The following is a 20,165-nucleotide window of genomic DNA, read 5'->3' as shown; positions in this document are numbered from 1 at the left end:
TTCCCATTCCCCGTTCCCAGCCCCTTTTCCTGGCCGTTCCCTCATCCCGGCTCCGGTTATTCCCTGTTATCCCCGTTATTCCCGGTTATTCTCGGTTATCCCCGTTATTCCCGGTTTTTCCCGGTTATTCCTGGTTATTCCCGGTTATTCCCGGTTATCCCGGTTATCCCGGTTATTCCCGGTTATCCCGGGTGTTCAGGTATCCTGTTATCCCCGTTATTCCCGGTTATTCCCGGTTATTCTCGGTTATCCCGGTTATTCCCGGTTATTCTCGGTTATCCCCGTTATTCCCGGTTATTCCCGGTTATCCCGGTTATTCTCGGTTATCCCGGTTATTCCCGGTTATCCCGGTTATCCCGGGTGTTCAGGTATCCCGTTATCCCGGTTCTCCATCCCGGTTTGTTGTCCCGGTTAGTTTTCCCGTTGTTCCCGGTATTATTCCCAGTATTATTCCCGGTTATCCCGGTTAGTTATCCCGGTTATCTGTCCCGGTATTCCCGGTTAGTTATCCCGGTTATTCCCGGTTAGTTTTCCCGGTAATCTCGGTATTATTCCCGGTATTATTCCCGCTATTCCCGGTGTTTTTCCCGGTGTTTTTCCCGGTGTTATTCCCGCTATTCCCGGTATTTTTTCCGGTGTTATTCCCAGTATTATTCCCGTTATTATTCCCGGTGTTTTTCCCGGTATTTTTCCTGCTATTCCCGGTATTTTTCCCGGTATTATTCCCGTTATTATTCCCGGTATTCCCGGTGTTATTCCCGGTGTTATTCCCGGTGTTTTTCCCGGTATTTTTCCTGCTATTCCCGGTATTTTTCCCGGTGTTATTCCCGTTATTCCCGGTATTTTTCCCGCTATTCCCGCCGTTTTTCCCGGTATTTTTCCCGGTATTTTTCCCGTTGTTTTTCCCGGTATTCCCGTTGTTTTTCCCGCTATTCCCGGTGTTTTTCCCGCTATTTCCGCTGTTATTCCCGGTGTTTTTCCCGCTATTCCCGCTGGTTTTCCCGGTGTTTTTCCCGTTTTTCCCGCTGTTATTCCCGGTATTTTTCCCGGTGTTTTTCCCGCTATTCCCGCTGTTATTCCCGCTGTTTTTCCCGCTATTCCCGGTGTTTTTCCCGGTGTTTTTCCCGCTATTCCCGGTGTTTTTCCCGGTGTTATTCCCGGTGTTTTTCCCGGTGTTTTTCCCGCTATTCCCGCTGTTTTTCCCGCTGTTTTTCCCGCTATTCCCGCTGTTATTCCCGGTGTTTTTCCTGGTGTTATTCCCGCTATTCCCGCTGTTATTCCCGCTATTCCCGGTGTTATTCCCGGTGTTTTTCCCGGTGTTATTCCCGCTATTCCCGCTGTTATTCCCGCTGTTTTTCCCGCTGTTTTTCCCGCTATTCCCGCTGTTATTCCCGGTGTTATTCCCGGTGTTTTTCCCGTTTTTCCCGCCGTTATTCCCGTTTTTCCCGCCGTTATTCCCGCTTTTCCCGGTGCCATGCGTCCCGCGGGGCTCTGCGCGCTCTCTTTGGCCGCTCTGGGGCTGCTGCGGCTGCTCGGGGCTCCCTGGGGCTGGAGCGCGGCGGCCGCGCTGGGGCTGGGGCTGGGAGGAGGAGGATGGAGAGGAGCGAGGATCCTGCTCAAAACCGGGCCCCGCGACCTCTTGTGAGTCTGGGGACACCGGGAGGGTCTGGGGACACCGGGGACATCACCGGGGGTCTGGGGACATCACCGGGGGTCTGGGGACATCACCGGGGACATCACCGGGGGGACACGGTCGGGCTGGGGCTGGGGCTGGGAGGAGGAGGATGGAGAGGAGCCAGGATCCTGCTCAAAACCGGACCCCGGGACCTCTTGTGAGTCTGGGGACATCACCGGGGGTCTGGGGACACCACCGGGGGGACACGGTGGGGCTGGGGCTGGGGCTGGGAGGAGGAGGATGGAGAGGAGCCAGGATCCTGCTCAAAACCGGGCCCCGGGACCTCTTGTGAGTCTGGGGACATCACCGGGGGTCTGGGGACATCACCGGGGGGACACGGTGGGGCTGGGGCTGGGGCTGGGAGGAGGAGGATGGAGAGGAGCCAGGATCCTGCTCAAAACCGGACCCCGGGACCTCTTGTGAGTCACCGGGGGGCTTGGGGACATCAGGGACAGCGAGGCAGGACCCCAAAGCTGGCCCCAAACCCCCTAAAAATGACCCCAAACCTGACCCTGACCCCAAAGCCCTGACATTGACCCCAAACCTGACCCCAGATCCCCCAAACCTGATCCCAAATGCCTAAAACTGACCCCAAACCCCCGACATTGACCCGAAACTCACTAAAACTGACCCCAACTCCCCTAAAAATGAACCCAAACCTGACCCTGACCCCAAGCCCCTCAAATTGACCCCAAACCTGACACTAAACCCCCAAAACTGACTCTAAATCCCTAAAATTGACCCCAAATCCCCTAAAACTGACCCCAAACCTCTCAAATCTGACCCCAAACCTCCCAAATCTGACCCCAAACCGCTAAAATTGACCCCAAATCTGACCCCAAACCCCCCAAAACTGACCCCAAACCCCTGACATTGACCCCAAACCCCCTAAAACTGACCCCAAACCCCCCAAACTGACCCCAAACCCTCTAAAACTGACCCCAAACCTCCCAAATCTGACCCCAAACCCCCCAAACTGACCCCAAACCCTCTAAAACTGACCCCAAACCCCCCAAACCTGACCCCAAACCGCTAAAATTGACCCCAAACCCCTCGAAACTGACCCCAAACCCCCAAACCTGACCCCAAATCCCCTAAAATTGACCCCAAACCTGACCCTGACCCCAAAGCTGACCCCAAACCCCTCAAATTGACCTCAAAACTGACCCCAAACCCCCAAAACTGACCCCAAACCCCCCAAACTGGCCCTAAACCCCCCAAAACTGACCCTAAACCCCTGACATTGACCCCAAACCCCCTAAAACTGACCCCAAACCTCTCAAATCTGACCCCAAACCCCCCAAACTGACCCCAAACCGCCTAAAATTGACCCCAAACCTGACCCTGACCCCAAAGCTGACCCCAAACCCCTCAAATTGACCCCAAACCTGACCCCAAACCCCCAAAACTGACCCCAAACCCCCCAAACTGGCCCTAAACCCCCCAAAACTGACCCCAAACCCCTGACATTGACCCCAAACCTGACCCCAAATCCCCTAAAACTGACCCCAAACCTCTCAAATCTGACCCCAAACCGCTAAAATTGACCCCAAATCCCCTAAAATTGACCCCAAACCTGACCCTGCCAATTCCCCGGATTTTCCCTCCCCCAAATCAGGAATTCCCCTTTTTTCCCCCCAAAATTCCCCAGGATTTGGGGTCCCTTCACCCCCAGGGGTTGAGATCCTCATTTTCCCACGGAATTCCAAGGATTTCATCCCAAAAAACCCTAAAAAACCTTTGGGATTCTCCCAAAAAAAGCGAAATCCCGGGAAAACAAAGCTCCCTTTGTTTGGGGTTTTTTATTTTTTGGGATCCCTCAAAGGCTCCTCTGTTCCCACTGCCAAAAAAAAAAGGGAATTTGGGAATTTTTCCAAGTTTTCAGGGCTGGACAATTCCCTGATTTTCTGGGAAATAAAAGAGAGGGAAAAGGGAGATTTTTCCATTAATTCCGGGTTTTTTTTGTTGTTGTTTTTGGGATCCTGATTAAAATTTTGGGGGAGAAACCTCGGAGGGAAAATTCCAGGGGTGAGAAAAAGTTGGGAAAAATGGTGGAAAATGCAGGAAAGTGCCCAAAATAATCATGGAAAATGTGGGAAAACAGCCCAGAAGTCACGGAAAGTGTGGAAATCTCCTCGAAAAATCAGCAGAAATGGGGGAAAAAACCCCAAAATTCACAGATTTCCATCCAAAACCCCCCAAATTCCCCCAAAATTCCCAAAATTCCCACAAAACCCTCAAAATTCACTCCAAAACCCCCCAAATTCCCCCAAAATTCCCAAATTTCACTCCAAAATTGTCAAATTTCGTGTTGAAACCCTGAAAATTATCATGAAAACCATGAAAAATTCCCATAAAATCCAAAAAGATTCACAAAAAATCCCCAAAAATTCACAAAAAATCCGAAAAAATTCACAAAAAATTCACAAAAAATTCACAAAAAATCCCGAAAAAATCCCAAAAAATTCACAAAAAATTCACAAAAAATTCACAAAAAATCCCCAAAAATTCACAAAAAATCCCAAAAAATTCACAAAAAAATCACAAAAAATTCACAAAAAAATCCCCCAAAAATTCACAAAAAATCAAAAAAAATCCCCAAAAATTCACAAAAAATCAAAAAAATCCCCAAAAAATCCCCAAAAATCCCCAAAAAATCCCAAAAAATTCCCATAAAATCCCCAAAAATTCCCATAAAATCGCCAAAAATTCACAAAAAATCACCAAAAATTCCCGTTTTTTCCCATTTTTCCCATTTTTCCAGCGGGCTCTGGGTCCTCCTCCGTGTCCGGCTGAACCTTCATCGCTTCGGCTGCTCTGGCCGCTCCATCCCGGCGCTGTTCCAGGCCACGGAATTCCCATAAAACCCCCAAAATTCACTCAAAAAAACCCCAAAATTCACTCAAAAAATTCCCAAATTTCACTCTCGAATTCCCAATTGCCAAATTTCTTGATGAAACCCTGAAAATTACCCTGAAAACCATGAAAAATTCCCATAAAATCCTTAAAAATTCGCAAAAAATCCCAAAAAATTCACAAAAAATCCAAAAAAATTCCCATAAAATCCTAAAAAATCCAAAAAAATCCCTAAAAAATCATAAAAAAATCCCAAAAAATTCCCATAAAATCCCCAAAAATTCACAAAAAATCGCCAAAGAATCACAAAAAATCCCCAAAAATTCACAGAAAATCCCATAAAATTCCCATAAAATCCAAAAAAATTCACAAAAAATCACCAAAAATTCCCAAAAATTCCCAAAAATTCCCATTTTTCCCTTTTTTTCCAGCGGTCTCTGGGTCCTCCTCCGCGTCCGGCTGAACCTTCATCGCTTGGGCCGCTCCGGCGGCTCCATCCCGGCGCTGTTCCAGGCCACGGCGCGGCGATTCCCGGCCAAGGCCGCGCTGGTGGACGCCGCCTCCGGCTCGGTCTGGACCTTCCGGCACCTGGAGGAATTTTCCAACGGCGTCGCTCACCTGTTCCGGGATTTGGGGTTCAGTTCTGGGGACGTGGTGGCCGTTTTCATGGAATCCCGGCCGGAATTTGTCGGGATTTGGTTGGGTTTGGCCAAGGCCGGGGTGGAGGCGGCGCTGCTCAGCTCTCACCTGCGCGGGGCGGGGCTGGCGCACGCCCTCACCTGCGCCGCCGCCGCCGCCATCGTCTTCGGCACCGAGCTGGGGGAAGGTGAGGAGGGGAGGGGATCGGGGGAGGTGGGGAGGGGCTCAGGTGAGGTTGGGAGGGGCTCAGATGGTCTCAGGTGAGCTCAGGTGAGGTTAGGAGGAGCTCAGGTGGGAACAGGTGAGGTTGGGAGGGGCTCAGGTGGGAACAGGTGAGGTTGGGAGGAGCTCAGGTGGGAACAGGTGAGGTTGGGAGGAGCTCAGGTGAGCGCAGGTGAGGAGCGGAGGGGATCGGGGGAGGATGGGAGGGGCTCAGGTGGGCGCAGGTGAGGAGGGGAGGGGATCGGGGAAGTGGGGAGGGGCTCAGGTGAGGTTGGGACAGGCTCAGGTGAGCTCAGGTGAGCTCAGGTGAGATTGGGAAGGGCTCAGGTGAGTTCAGGTGAGCTCAGGTGAGATGGGGAGGGGCTCAGGTGAGTTCAGGTGGGGTTGGGACAGGCTCAGGTGAGGTTTGGAGGAGCTCAGGTGAACTCAGGTGAGGCAGGGAGGGGATCAGGGGAGGTGGGGAGGGGCTCAGGTGGGAACAGGTGAGGTGGGACAGGCTCAGGTGAGCTCAGGTGGGGTTGGGAGGAGCTCAGGTGGGCACAGATGAGGTTTGGAGGAACTCAGGTGAGGTGGGAGGAGCTCAGGTGAGGATGGGGAAGGCTCAGGTGAGATTGAGATGGTCTCAGGTGAGCTCAGGTGAGGTTGGGAAGGGCTCAGGTGAGGTTGGGAGGGGCTCAGGTGAGCTCAGGTGGGGTTGGGAGGGGCTCAGGTGAGGTTGGAGGAGCTCAGGTGGGGTTGGGAGGGGCTCAGGTGAGATGGGGAGGGGCTCAGATGGTTTCAGGTGAGCTCAGGTGAGATGGGGCTCTTTCCCCATTTCCCGCTCCCTTTTTCCCCCATTTCCCGCTCCCTTTCCCATTTTCCCTGGAATTTCCCCCATTTCCCGCTCCCTTTTCCCCGAAATTTTCCCCGGAATTTCCCCCATTTCCCACTCCCTTTCTCCATTTTCCCCGGAATTTTTCCCGTTTTCCCCGGAATTTCCCCCATTTCCCGCTCCCTTTTCCCCGGAATTTTCCCCGGAATTTCCCCCATTTCCCGCTCCCTTTCCCGTTTTCCCCGGAATTTCCCGTTTTTTTCCCGCTCCCTTTTCCCGTTTTCCCCGGATCTTTCCCCATTTCCCACTCCCTTTTCCCCGGAATTTTCCCTGGAATTTCCCCCATTTCCCGCTCCCTTTCCCCATTTCCCGCTCCCTTTCCCGTTTTCCCTGGAATTTCCCCCATTTCCCGCTCCCTTTTCCCGTTTTCCCCGGAATTTTCCCCTTTTCCCGTTTTCCCCGGAATTTCCCCCATTTCCTCTCCCGTTTTTCCAGCTGTTTCCGAGGCCGGCTCCCTGCTGGGGCCGCGTCTGGGGAAGTTTTCCTGGGGCTCCGCGGATTTGGGGCCGATCCCGGCGGGGTCGCGGCCCCTGGAGCCCCTCCTGGAGCGAGCCCCGAAATCCCCCCCGGGAAACGGCCCCGGGAAGGGCCTGGACGGTAAAAACGGGGCAAAACGGGGGGAAAACGGGAAAAATGGGGAAAAACGGGGGAAAACGGGGAAAAATGGGGAGAAATGGGGAAAAACAGGGGGAAAACGGGAAAAATGGGGGGAAAACGGGGGGAAAACGGGGGGAAAACGGGGGGAAAACGGGAAAAATGGGGGAGAAATGGCGGAAAAACAGGGGGAAAACGGGGGGAAAACGGGAAAAATGGGGAAAAATGGGGGGAAAACGGGAAAAATGGGGAAAAATGGGGGGAAAACGGGAAAAATGGGGAAAAATGGGGAAAAATGGGGAAAAATGGGGAAAAATGGGGGGAAAACGGGGGGAAAACGGGGGAAAACGGGGAAAATGGGGAAAAATGGGGAAAAATGGGGGAGAAATGGGGGAGAAATGGGGGAGAAATGGGAAAAATGGGGGGAAAATGGGGAAAAACGGGGAAAACGGGAAAAATGGGGGAGAAATGGCGAAAAAACGGGGGGAAAACAAGAAAAATGGGGAAAAATGGGACAAAAATGGGAAAAAATGGGGAAAAATGGGGGAGAAATGGGGAAAAATGGGGAAAAAGGGGGGGAAAATGGGGAAAAATGGGACAAAAATGGGAAAAAATGGGGAAAAATGCGGGAGAAATGGGGAAAAATGGGGAAAAATGGGGAAAAACGGGGGGAAAACAGGAAAAATGGGGGAGAAATGGGGAAAAACGGAGGGAAAATGGGAAAAATGGGGAAAAATGGGACAAAAATGGGAAAAAAACTGGAAAGGGGGAGAAATGGGAGGAAATGGGGAAAAACTGGAGGAAAAATGGGAGAAAATGGAGAAAAATGGGGGGGAAATTTGGGAGTGAAATTGAGGGGAAAAGGGGGAATGTTGAATTCCGAATTTTTCCCTGATTTTCCCTGGATTTTCCCCATATTTCTCCCATATTTTTTTCCATATTTCCCCCATATTTTCCCTGGATTTTCCCCATATTTCCCCCATATTTTTCCCTGGATTTTCCCCATATTTTTCCCCATATTTTTCCCTGTTTTTCCCCATATTTCCCCCATATTTTTCCCTGATTTTCCCCATATTTCCCCCATATTTCCCCCATATTTTCCCGGTGTTTTTCCCATCTTTTCCCCCATTTTTCCCATTTTTTTTTCCCTGGCACAGACCGGCTCTTCTACATCTACACCTCGGGCACCACCGGCTTGCCCAAGGCGGCCATCGTGGTGCACAGCAGGTGGGGGCGGGGCCAGAGGGGGCGTGGCCAGGGGTGGGCGTGGTCAGGGTGGGCGTGGCCATGGTGGGCGTGTCCCTCACCTGTCCAGGTGTGTCTGTCTGTCTGTCTGTCTGTCCGTGTGTCTGTCAGGTATTACAGAATCGCCGCCTTCGGTTATTTCGCCTTCCGGATGCGCCCCGATGACGTCATCTACACCTGCCTGCCGCTCTACCACTCTGCAGGTGATGGCCTTCCTCATCCTCATCCTCATCCTCATTGTTATCCTCATCCTCATCATCATCCTCATCATCGTCATCATCGTCTTCATCCTCATCTTCCTCATCATTCTCATCACCTTCATTCTCCTTATTCTCCTCGTTCTCATCATCCTCATCCTTATCACCCTCATCATCCCTAAATCCATCCCAAACCCATCCCAAACATCCCAAATCCACCCCAAATCCACCCCAAATCCACCCCAAATCCATCCCAAATATCCCAAACCCATCCCAAACATCCCAAATCCACCCCAAATCCATCCCAAATCTTCCAACCCTTCCCAAATATTCCAAATCTGTCCCAAATCCATCCCAAACTCACCCCAAACGTCCCAAACCCATCCCAAATGTCCAAAATCCGTCCCAAACCAGTCCCAAATCCATCCTAAACATCCCAAATCCACCCTAAATCCATCCCAAACATCCCAAACCCACCCTAAATCCACCCCAAACATCCCAAATCAACCCCAAATCCACCCCAAATATCCCAAACCCATCCAAAATCCACCCCAAATATCCAAAACCATCCCAAAATCCATCCCAAACCCATCCAAATATCCCAAATTCATCCCAAATCCATCCCAGATATCCCAAATTCATCCCAAATAAACCAAATCCACCCCAAATCCATCCCAAACCCTTCCCAAACCCATCCCAACATCCCAAATCCACCTCAAACCCATCCCAAACATCCCAAATCCTCCCAAATCCTCCCAAATCCGCCCCAAACCCGCCCCAAACCCTTCCCAGCCCCATCCCAAGATCCCAAGGATCCCGTTTTTCCCAGGGAACATCATGGGGGTGGGGCAGTGCCTCCTCCACGGCCTCACCGTCGTCATCCGCAAGAAATTCTCGGCCTCCAGATTTTGGGACGATTGCGTCAAATATCGCTGCACGGTGAGCCCCGAATTCCCGCCATTTCCCCCCTTTTCCCACATTTTTCCATGGATTTTCCACATTTTCCCCATTTTTCCCCCAATTTTCCTCATTTTCCCCCATTTTTCCCCCAAATTTCCTCATTTTCTCCCATTTTTCCCCCAAATTTCCTCATTTTCCCCCATTTTTCCCTATTTTTTCCTCATTTTCCCCCATTTTTCCCCCCAAATTTCCTCATTTTCTCCCATTTTTCCCCCAAATTTCCTCATTTTCTCCCATTTTTCCCTATTTTTTCCTCATTTTCCCCTCATTTTTCCATGGTTTTTTCCACATTTTTTCCCCTTTCCTCGTATTTTCCCCCATTTTTCCCATTTTTTTCCCCTTTTCCCTATTTTTTACCCCTTTCCCCCCCATTTTTTCCCATTTCTTCTCCATTTTCCCCTATTTGCTGGTGTTTTCCCCCCAAAATCCCATTTTTCCCTCCAAAATCCCATTTTCTTGGTGTTTCTTTCCCCAAAATCCCATTTTTCCCTTCCATATCCCATTTTTTCCCCAAAAAAAATCCCATTTTTTTGGCTGTTTTTTGCCAAAAAATCCCCATTTTTTTCCCCAAAAATCCCATTTTTTTGTGTTTTTTCCCCCAAAATCCCATTTTTTTTCCTCCCAAATCCCGTTTTTTTTTCCCAAATCCCGGATTTTTTTTGGGAATCCCCCCCAGTTGATCCAGTACATCGGGGAGCTGTGCCGGTACCTGCTGGCCCAGCCCATGGCTGATTCCAAATTCAATTTTTTTGTGTTTTTCCCCCCAAAATCCCATTTTTTTTCCCCAAATCCCGGATTTTTTTTGGGAATCGCCCCCAGGTGATCCAGTACATCGGGGAGCTGTGCCGGTACCTCCTGACCCAGCCCATGGCTGATTCCAAATCCCATTTTTTGGTGTTTTTTCCCCCCAAAATCCCATTTTTTCCTCCCAAATCCCATTTTTTTCCTCCCAAATCCCGGATTTTTTTTGGGAATCCCCCCCAGGTGATCCAGTACATCGGGGAGCTGTGCCGGTACCTCCTGACCCAGCCCATGGCTGATTCCAAATCCCATTTTTCCCCCAAAAAATCACATTTTTTTGTGTTTTTTCCCCCAAAATCCCATTTTTTTTCCTCCCAAATCCCGGATTTTTTTCCCAAATCCCGGATTTTTTTCCCAAATCCCGGATTTTTTTTGGGAATCGCCCCCAGGTGATCCAGTACATCGGGGAGCTGTGCCGGTACCTGCTGGCCCAGCCCATGGCTGATTCCAAATCCCATTTTTTTGGTGTTTTTTCCCCCAAAATCCCATTTTTTTCCCCCAAATCCCGGATTTTTTTTGGGAATCCCCCCCAGGTGATCCAGTACATCGGGGAGCTGTGCCGGTACCTCCTGACCCAGCCCATGGCTGATTCCAAATCCCATTTTTTGGTGTTTTTTCCCCCCAAAATCCCATTTTTTCCTCCCAAATCCCATTTTTTTCCTCCCAAATCCCGGATTTTTTTTGGGAATCCCCCCCAGGTGATCCAGTACATCGGGGAGCTGTGCCGGTACCTCCTGAGCCAGCCCATGGCTGATTCCAAATCCCATTTTTTTTGTGTTTTTCCCCCCAAAATCCCATTTTTTCCTCCCAAATCCCGGATTTTTTTCCCAAATCCCGGATTTTTTTTGGGAATCCCCCCCAGGTGATCCAGTACATCGGGGAGCTGTGCCGGTACCTGCTGGCCCAGCCCGTGGGCGAGGCCGAGCTGCGGCACCGGGTCCGGTTGGCGCTCGGGAACGGCCTCCGGGCCGAGCTGTGGCCGGAATTCCGGCGGCGATTCCGGCTGCGCCAAATCGGGGAATTCTACGGAGCCACCGAGTGCAACTGCAGCGTGGCCAACCTGGATGGGAAGGTGGGGAAATTGGGGAAAAAACGGGGAAAAAAGGGGGAAAAATTGGGGAGAGATTGGGGAAAAAACTGGGAAAAAAGGGGGAAAAATTGGGGAGATATTGGGGGAAAAACGGGGGAAAAATGGAAAAAAATTGGGGAGAGATTGGGGAAAAAAGGGGGAAAAATTGGGGAGAGATTGGGGAAAAAACGGGGAAAAAAGGGGGAAAAATTGGGGAGAGATTGGGGAAAAAATGGGGGAAAAATGGAAAAAAATTGGGGAGAGATTGGGGAAAAAACTGGGAAAAATGGAGAAAAAATGGAAAAAAATTGGGAAGAGATTGGGGAAAAAACGGGGGAAAAATGGAGAAAAAATGGAAAAAAATTGGGGAGAGATTGGGGAAAAAAACGGGGGAAAAATGGAGAAAAAATGGAAAAAAAATGGGAAGAGATTGGGGAAAAAACTGGGAAAAAAGGGAGAAAAATTGGGGAGAGATTGGGGAAAAAAACGGGGGGAAAATGGAGAAAAAATGGGAAAAAAATGGGAAGAGATTGGGGAAAAAACTGGGAAAGAAGGGGGAAAAATTGGGGAGAGATTGGGGAAAAAACGGGGGAAAAATGGAAAAAAATTGGGGAGAGATTGGGGAAAAAACTGGGAAAAAAGGGGGAAAAATTGGGGAGAGATTGGGGAAAAACGGGGAAAAATGGAGAAAAAATGGAAAAAAATTGGGAAGAGATTGGGGAAAAAAACGGGGGAAAAATGGAGAAAAAATGGAAAAAAAATGGGAAGAGATTGGGGAAAAAACTGGGAAAAAAGGGAGAAAAATTGGGGAGAGATTGGGGAAAAAAACGGGGGGAAAATGGAGAAAAAATGGGAAAAAAATGGAAGAGATTGGGGAAAAAACTGGGAAAGAAGGGGGAAAAATTGGGGAGAGATTGGGGAAAAAACGGGGGAAAAATGGAAAAAAATTGGGGAGAGATTGGGGAAAAAACTGGGAAAAAAGGGGGAAAAATTGGGGAGAGATTGGGGAAAAAAACGGGGGAAAAATGGAGAAAAAATGGAAAAAAATTGGGAAGAGATTGGGGAAAAAACGGGGGAAAAATTGGGGGAAGAAACGGGGAAAAAAGGGGGAAAAATTGGGGAGAGATTGGGGAAAAAATTGAGAAAAAATGGAAAAAAAATGGGAAGAGATTGGGGAAAAAACGGGGGAAAAATGGAAAAAAATTGGGAAGAGATTGGGGAAAAAACTGGGAAAAATGGAAAAAAATTGGGGAGAGATTGGGGAAAAAACTGGGAAAAAAGGGAGAAAAATTGGGAAGAGATTAGGGAAAAAACGGGGGAAAAATGGAGAAAAAATGGAAAAAAATTGGGAAGAGATTAGGGAAAAAACGGGGGGAAAATGGAGAAAAAATGGAAAAAAATTGGGAAGAGATTAGGGAAAAAACGGGGGGAAAATGGAGAAAAAATGGAAAAAAATTGGGGAGAGATTGGGGAAAAAACTGGGAAAAAAGGGGGAAAAATTGGGGAGATATTGGGGAAAAAAACGGGTGAAAAATGGAGAAAAAATGGAAAAAAAATGGGAAGAGATTGGGGAAAAAAACGGGGAAAAAATGGAGAAAAAATGGAAAAAAATTGGGAAGAGATTGGGGAAAAAACGGGGGAAAAATTGGGGGAAAAAATGGGAAAAAAATGGGAAGAGATTGGGGAAAAAACGGGGGAAAAATGGAGAAAAAATGGAAAAAAATTGGGAAGAGATTGGGGAAAAAAACGGGGAAAAAATTGGGGAAAAAATGGAAAAAAATTGGGAAGAGATTGGGGAAAAAACGGGGAAAAAATTGGGGAAAAAATGGGAAAAGATTGGGGAGAAATTGGGGAAAAATCAGGGAAAGGATTGGGGAGAGATTGGGAAAGGATTGGGGAAAAATGGGGAAAAAATGGGAAAAGATTGGGGAAAAAGGGAAAAAATGGGGAAAAAATGGGGAAAATGGGAAAAGATTGGGGGTAAAAGGGGGAAAATTTGGGGGAAAATGGGGGAAATTGGGAAAGGATTAGATTAAAGATTAGGAAAAATTGGGGAAAAGTTGGGAAAAGATTGGGGAAAAATTGGAAAAAATAGGGAAAAATGGGAGAAAATTGGGAAAAGATTGGGGAAAAAAAGGGAAAAATTGGGAAAAAGAGGGAAAAAATTGGGGAGAGATTGGGAAAAATTGGGGAAAAAGAGGGAAAAAATGGGGAAAAAGGGGGAAAAATTTGGGATAAATGGGGAAAAATTGGGAAAAGATTATGGGAGAGATTGAGAAAAAATTGGGGAAAAAGGGGGAAAAAATTGGGGAAAAAAGGGGACAAAAATGAGGAAAAAGGGGGGAAAAATTGAGGAAAAAGGGGGGAAAAATTGGAAAAGGATTAGGGGAAAGATTGGGAAAAGATTGGGGAAAAATTGGGAAAAGATTTGGGGAAAAATTGGAAAAAACAGGGAAAAATGGGAGAAAATTGGGAAAAGATTGGGGAAAAACTGGAAAAATTGGGAAAAAGAGGGAAAAATTGGGGAGAGATTGGGAAAAATTGGGGAAAAAGAGGGAAAAAATGGGGAGAAAAGGGGGAAAATTTGGGATAAATGGGGAAAATTGGGAAAAGATTATGGGAGAGATTGAGAAAAAATTGGGGAAAAAAGGGGACAAAAATGAGGAAAAAGGGGGAAAAAATTGAGGAAAAAGGGGGGAAAATTGGGAAAGGATTAGGGGAAAGATTGGGAAAAGATTGGGGAAAAATTGGGAAAAGATTGGGGAAAAATTGGAAAAAATAGGGAAAAATGGGAGAAAATTGGGAAAAGATTGGGGAAAAAACCAGAAAAATTGGGAAATAAAGGGAAAAAATTGGGGAGAGATTGGGAGAAATTGGGGAAAAAACGGGAAGAAAAAGAATTTCCCCATTTTCTATCCGATTTTTTCTATTTTTATTTAAATTTCCCCATTTTCCGGCCGATTTTCCCGGTTTTTTTTTTCACTTTTTCTGGAATTTTTTCCGGGATTTTTTCCCTTTCCAGGTGGGCGCCTGCGGCTTCAACAGCCGCATCCTTCCCAACGTTTATCCCATCCGCCTGGTCAAGGTACACCCGGACACTCTGGAGCTGCTCCGGGATTCCCGCGGCCTCTGCATTCCCTGCAGCCCAGGTCCGCCCCAAATCCCCCAAAATTCCCATTTTTATCCCAAAAAAATCCGACATCTGGGAGGGTTTTGGGGTCCCAAAAGGGATTTTCTGCCTGGATTTTGCCTCCAAAGTTGGGGAATTTTCCTGAAATTTTTTGGGTGATCCTGACTTGATCCCGAAAAATTTTGGGGTCGTTTTGAGTTGATCCTGAAAAAGTTTGGGGGAATTCTCTGTTGTTCCCATAATTGGAATCCCATTCCCCTGTTTTCCACAAAATCTGGGATCCCAATCCCCCCAAAATTCCGGGATCCCAATCCCCAAATCCCCCCAAATTCCAGGATCCCAATCCCAAATCCCCCCAAATTCCAGGATCCCAATCCCCCCAAATTCCGGGATCCCAATCCCCCCAAATTCCCCCAGATTCCGGGATCCCAATCCCAAATCCCCCCAAATTCCAGGATCCCAATCCCAAATCCCCCCAAATTCCAGGATCCCAATCCCCCCAAATTCCAGGATCCCAATCCCCAAATCCCCCCAAATTCCGGGATCCAAATCCCCCCAAATTCCAGGATCCCAATCCCCCCAATCCCCCAAATTCCAGGATCCCAATCCCCAATCCCCCCAAATTCTGGGATCCAAATCCCCCCAAATTCCAGGATCCCAATCCCAAACCCCCCAAATTCCGGGATCCCATTCCCCAATCCCCCCAAATTCCGGGATCCAAATCCCCAAATTCCGGGATCCAGATCCCCAATCCCCCCAAATTCCGGGATCCAAATCCCAAATTCTGGGATCCCAATCCCCAATCCCCCCAAATTCCAGGATCCCAATCCCAAATCCCCCCAAATTCTGGGATCCCAATCCCACCTTTGCCAGGGATTTCAGGATCCCGTTTCCAAAGGATTCTGGAATCCCAATCCCCCCAAATTCCAGGATCCCAATCCCCCCAAATTCCGGGATCCCAATCCCCAATCCCCCCAAATTCCAGGATCCCAATCCCCCCAAATTCCGGGATGCCATTCCCGTTTTTCCAGGGGAGCCGGGGTTGCTGGTGGGCCGCATCGACCAGCGGGATCCCCTGCGCCGCTTCGACGGCTACGCCAGCGCCGGCGCCACGCGCAGCAAAATCGCCCGCGACGTCCTGGCCAAGGGCGACCAGGCCTACCTGTCCGGTAATTCCCGGCCCCAAATCCCGGGATTTCCCTCCTCGGGATGACCCAGAGATGTTTGGGAATTCTTGGAGTGGAGATTGGGGTTTTTTGGGGATTTTTTGGTATTTTTTTGGGATTTTTTGGGATTTTTTTGGGATTTTTTTGGGATTTTTTGGGGGATTTTTGGGATTTTTTGGGATTTTTTTGGGATTTTCTGGGGATTTTTTGGGGGATTTTGGGGATTTTTTTGAGATTTTTTTGGGATTTTTTGGGGATTTTTTTGGGGATTTTTTGGGGATTTTTTTGGGATTTTTTGGGGGATTTTTGGGATTTTTTTGGATTTTTTTTTTTTGGAATTTCTTGGGGGATTTTTGGGGATTTTTGCGGGATTTTTTCAGGATTTTTTTTCCATTCCCAGGTGGGATTTTTTGGAATTTTTTCAGGATTTTTTTCCCATTCTCAGGTGGGATTTTTGGGAATTTTTCCAGTTTTTTCTCCCCATTCCCAGGTGGGATTTTCTGGGAATTTCCCGGGATTTTTCCCCCATTCCCAGGTGGGATTTTTGGGAACTTTTCCAGAATTTTTCCCCCCATTCCCAGGCTCAACTTTTAGGGAATTTCCCCAGGATTTTTTCCCCATTCCCAGGTGGGATTTTCGGGAATTTCCCCGGGATTTTCCCCCCATTCCCAGCCTCATTTTTCCGGGAATTTTCCTGTGATTTTTCCCCCATTCCCAGGTGGGATTTTCTGGGAATTTCCCCGGGATTTTTCCCCCATTCCCAGCCTCGTTTTTCCGGGAATTTCCCCGGGATTTTCCCGTTTTTAGGGGACGTCCTGGTGATGGATGATTTGGGATATTTGTACTTCCGAGACCGGGGCGGCGACACTTTCCGCTGGCGCGGGGAAAACGTCTCCAGCACCGAGGTCGAGGGCACCCTGAGCCGCCTCCTGGAGCAAACCGACGTCGCCGTCTACGGCGTCGAAATTCCCGGTAAATCCCGGGAAAAAACTCGGGATAACGCAGCCGGGAGCTGGAAAAATCCGGTGGGAATCAGGGAGGAAAAATCCCGGGTGAAATCGGGGTGGGAAAAGGGAGATTCCAAAGGGATTTGGGTGGGGAGTTGTGGGAATTCCCTGGGGAAAAAATTGGGATAATTGGGGTGGGAATGGGGGGAAATCCTGGGGGGAAAGGAGAGGAAGGAGGTGAGGAATGGGGAGTTGGGAATGGCTCGAATCCGGGTCCAAAAAATTGGGATAATGGGGTGAGGAATGAGTTTTTGAAAATCCCCGAATTCCTGGTTTTAATCCAGAATTCCAAGTTTTTTTCCCAAAATTCCCATTTTTCCCCCAAAATTCCCATTTTTCCCCCCAAAATTCCCGTTTTCCCTTTCAAAACATTCATTTCTTCCCCAAAATTCCGTTTTCCCCCTCAAAACACTGATATCTTCCCCAAAATTTCCGTTTTCTCCCCAAAAATTCCCGGTTTTCCCCCAAAATTCTCATATTTCCCCCAAATCCCCATTTTTCCCCAAAAAATTCCTGTTTTTCCCCCAAAATTCCCATTTTCCCCCTCAAAACACTGATTTCTTTCCCAAAATTCCCATTTTTTCCCCAAAAATTCCCATTTTTCCTCCAAAATTCCCATTTTCCGCCCGAAATTCCTGTTTTTCCCCCAAAATTCCCATTTTTTCTCAAAAAAATCCTGTTTTCCCACCCAAAATCCCCGTTTTTTCCCCAAAATTCCCATTTTTTCCCCCAAAATTCCCATTTTTCCTCCAAAATTCTCATTTTCCCCCTAAAATTCCTGTTTTTCTGCCCAAAATTCCCATTTTTTTCTCAAAAAAATCCCATTTTTCCCCCAAAATTCCCATTTATTCCCCCCAAATTCCCATTTTTCCCCCAAAATTCCCATTTATTCCCCCCAAATTCCCATTTATTCCCCCAAAATCCCCATTTTTCCCCCCGAATTCCCATTTTTCCCCCCAAATCCCCGTTTTTCCCCAAAATCCCCATTTTTCCCCCCAAATCCCCATCTTCCCCCAAAATTCCCGTTTTTCCCCCAAAATCCCCATTTTCCCCCAAAATCCCCATTTTTCCCCCCGAATTCCGGTGTTTCCGCGCTCCAGGCGTGGAGGGCCGGGCGGGCATGGCGGCCATCGCGGATCCCGAGGGCCGGCTGGACGTGGCGGGGCTGTACCGGGCGCTGACGCCGCTGCTGCCGCCGTACGCGCGGCCGATCTTCCTGCGCCTGCGCCCGCGCCTCGACAGCACCGGTAAACAACGGCGGCGGGGCCGGAACGGGCGGGGCCGGAACGGGCGGGGCCGGAAGGGGAGGGGCACAAAATGGCGGGAAAGAAAATGGCGGAGAACAAAATGGCGGGAAGGAAAATGGGAAAGAAAATGGCGGAGCAGGAAATGGTGGGAAGGAAAATGGTGGGAAAAAAATGGGAAAGAAAATGGCGGGAAGGAAATGGTGGAGCACAAAATGGCGGGAAGGAAAATGGGAAAGAAAATGGTGGAAAGAAAATGGCAGGAAAGAAAATGGCGGAGCAGGAAATGGTGGGAAGGAAATGGCGGGAAGGAAATGGCGGGAAGGAAAATGGGAAAGAAAATGGCGGAGCAGGAAATGGTGGGAAGGAAATGGCGGGAAAGAAAATGGGAAAGAAAATGGCGGAGCACAAAATGGCGGGAAGGAAATGGCGGGAAAGAAAATGGTGGAGAACAAAATGGCGGAGCACAAAATGGCGGGAAAAGGAAAATGGGAAAGAAAATGGCGGAGCTGGGTGGAGTTTGAGGGGTGGGGCTTAAAGGGGCGTGGCCCAAAGGGGTGTGGATTAAAGGGGTGTGGCCTAAAGGGGTGTGGTCTAAAGAGGGTGTGGTCTAAGGGGGTGTGACCTTAAGGGGGTGTGGTCTAAGTGGGTGTGGCCCGAGGGGTGTTGTCTAAGTGGGTGTTGCCCAAGTGGGTGTGGCCTAAAGAGGGTGTGGCCCAAGGGGGTGTGGCCCAAGGGGGTGTGGTCTAAGTGGGTGTGGCCTAAGTGGGTGTGGCCTAAGGGGGTGCGGTCTAAGGGGGGTGTGGCCTTAAGGGGGTGTGACCTAAGTAGGTGTGGTCTAAGTGGGTGTGACCTTAAGGGGTGGGGCCTAAGTGGGTGCGGTATAAGGGGGTGTGGTATAAGGGGGTGTGGCCCAAGTGGGTGTGGTCTAAAGAGGGTGTGGTCTAAGTGGGTGTGGCCTGAATAAGTGTGGTCTAAGTGGGTGTGGTCTAAGTGGGTGTGGCCTAAGTGGGTGTGGCCTAAGTGGGTGTGGCCTGAGGGGTGTGGCCTAAGTGGGTGTGGCCAGCAGGGTGTGTGTGTTATTCCCGCATTCCCAGCCCGTTCCCGTTGGGAATTTCCCCTTCCCAGGCACCTTCAAGCTGCAGAAGACGCGGCTGCGGGGGGAGGGCTGGGACCCCCGGCTGGTCCCCGATCCCCTCTTCGTCCTCGACCCCCAGCGCGGCCGCTACGTCCCCCTGGACGCCGAGAGCCACGCGCGCCTCTGCTCCGGGAAATCCGGCTTCTGAATCCTGGGAATGATGGAAATCCTGATGGGAATGGACTTGGGATCCGGGAAATCCGGAAATCCTGCTGGGAACTGACTTGGGATCCGGGAAATCCGGGTTCTGAGTCCCGGGGATGATGGAAATCCGCATGGGAACGGACTTGGGATCCGGGAAATCCGGAAATCCTGATGGGAACGGACTTGGGATCCGGGAAATTCGGAAATCCTCATGGGAACTTACCTGGGATCCGGGAAATCCGGGTTCTGAATCCCGGGAATGATGGAAATCCTCGTGGGAACGGACTTGGGATCCGGGAAATCCGGGTTCTGAATCCCGGGAATGCCGGAAATCCTCGTGGGAACTGATTTAGGATCCGGGAAATCCGGGTTCTGAGTCCCGGGAATGATGGAAATCCGCATGGGAACTGCCTTGGGATCCGGGAAATCCGGGTTCTGAGTCCTGGGAATGATGGAAATCCACATGGGAACTGATTTAGGATCCGGGAAATCCGGAAATCCAAATGGGAACTTACCTGGGATCCGGGAAATCCGAGTTCTGAGTCCTGGGAATGATGGAAATCCTGATGGGAACTGATTTAGGATCCGGGAAATGGGAAAATCCTGATGGAAAACTTCCCTGGGATCCCAAAAATGGGAAAATCCTGCTGGAAAACTTCCCTGGGATCACAAAAAAGGGAAAATCCCCTTGAAAAACGTCCCTGGATTTCCTGGGAATGGGAAAATCCCGGTGGAAAACCACCTTAGGATCCTGAAAATGCGAAAATCCCGCTGGAAAACTTCCCTGGGATCCCAAAAATGCGAAAATCCCCTTGGAAAACTTCTGGATTTCCTGGAAAAGAGCAGAATTCCCAGGAAAACAGCGGGATTTTGAGGAGAAAAGCGGGATTTGAGTGGAAAACAGCGGCACTCCCAAGGATCCAGGAGGAACCCGGCAGAATTCCAGGAATTTGCAGGAAAATCCTGACTTTTGCAGAATTCCGAGGAAAACCGGGACTGAGGGAGAACGATGGATGCGGCTCCTCCTCATTAACTCTGACAGCGCTAATTAACGTTTAATTCGTGCCTAATTAACCCCGTCAGGGACTCCCGGACATATTTATTGCCTTTAACCCTTTCGGGCCGTTTTTAACCCCATGCGCTGCCTTGCTCGTGCCTGACCGCGAGGCCATTAAAAACCAGCGACTGTGCCGCGTGCTGTGCTGCG

General features: G+C 49.3%; 1 protein-coding gene and 1 long non-coding RNA gene across 3 annotated transcripts; both read left to right on the top strand.

The window, feature by feature from the left end:
- The first annotated feature begins 441 nt into the window (after positions 1–441).
- On the top strand, positions 442–20,148 carry SLC27A1 (solute carrier family 27 member 1). Its single transcript, XM_058861783.1, has 12 exons — positions 442–1,641; positions 4,963–5,357; positions 6,699–6,860; positions 8,015–8,084; positions 8,214–8,305; positions 9,129–9,238; positions 10,923–11,132; positions 14,152–14,278; positions 15,291–15,428; positions 16,233–16,397; positions 17,533–17,679; positions 18,805–20,148. The coding sequence occupies exons 1-12, from the start codon at positions 1,475–1,477 to the stop codon at positions 18,960–18,962; spliced, it is 1,941 nt and encodes a 646-aa protein (XP_058717766.1). The 5' UTR covers positions 442–1,474; the 3' UTR covers positions 18,963–20,148.
- LOC131591342 (uncharacterized) lies at positions 1,924–4,601 on the top strand. 2 transcript variants are annotated; one of them, XR_009280332.1, is made up of 2 exons: positions 1,924–1,963; positions 4,440–4,601. It is a non-coding gene; the product is annotated as an uncharacterized LOC131591342 (long non-coding RNA). The 2 variants fall into 2 exon arrangements; XR_009280331.1 differs by lacking the exon at positions 1,924–1,963 and adding an exon at positions 2,020–2,094.
- Positions 20,149–20,165: the final 17 nt, after the last annotated feature.

This window comes from Poecile atricapillus, chromosome 39 (genome assembly GCF_030490865.1).
Source record: "Poecile atricapillus isolate bPoeAtr1 chromosome 39, bPoeAtr1.hap1, whole genome shotgun sequence".
NCBI lineage: Eukaryota > Metazoa > Chordata > Aves > Passeriformes > Paridae > Poecile > Poecile atricapillus.
This window is presented reverse-complemented; position numbering and strand designations above follow the sequence as displayed.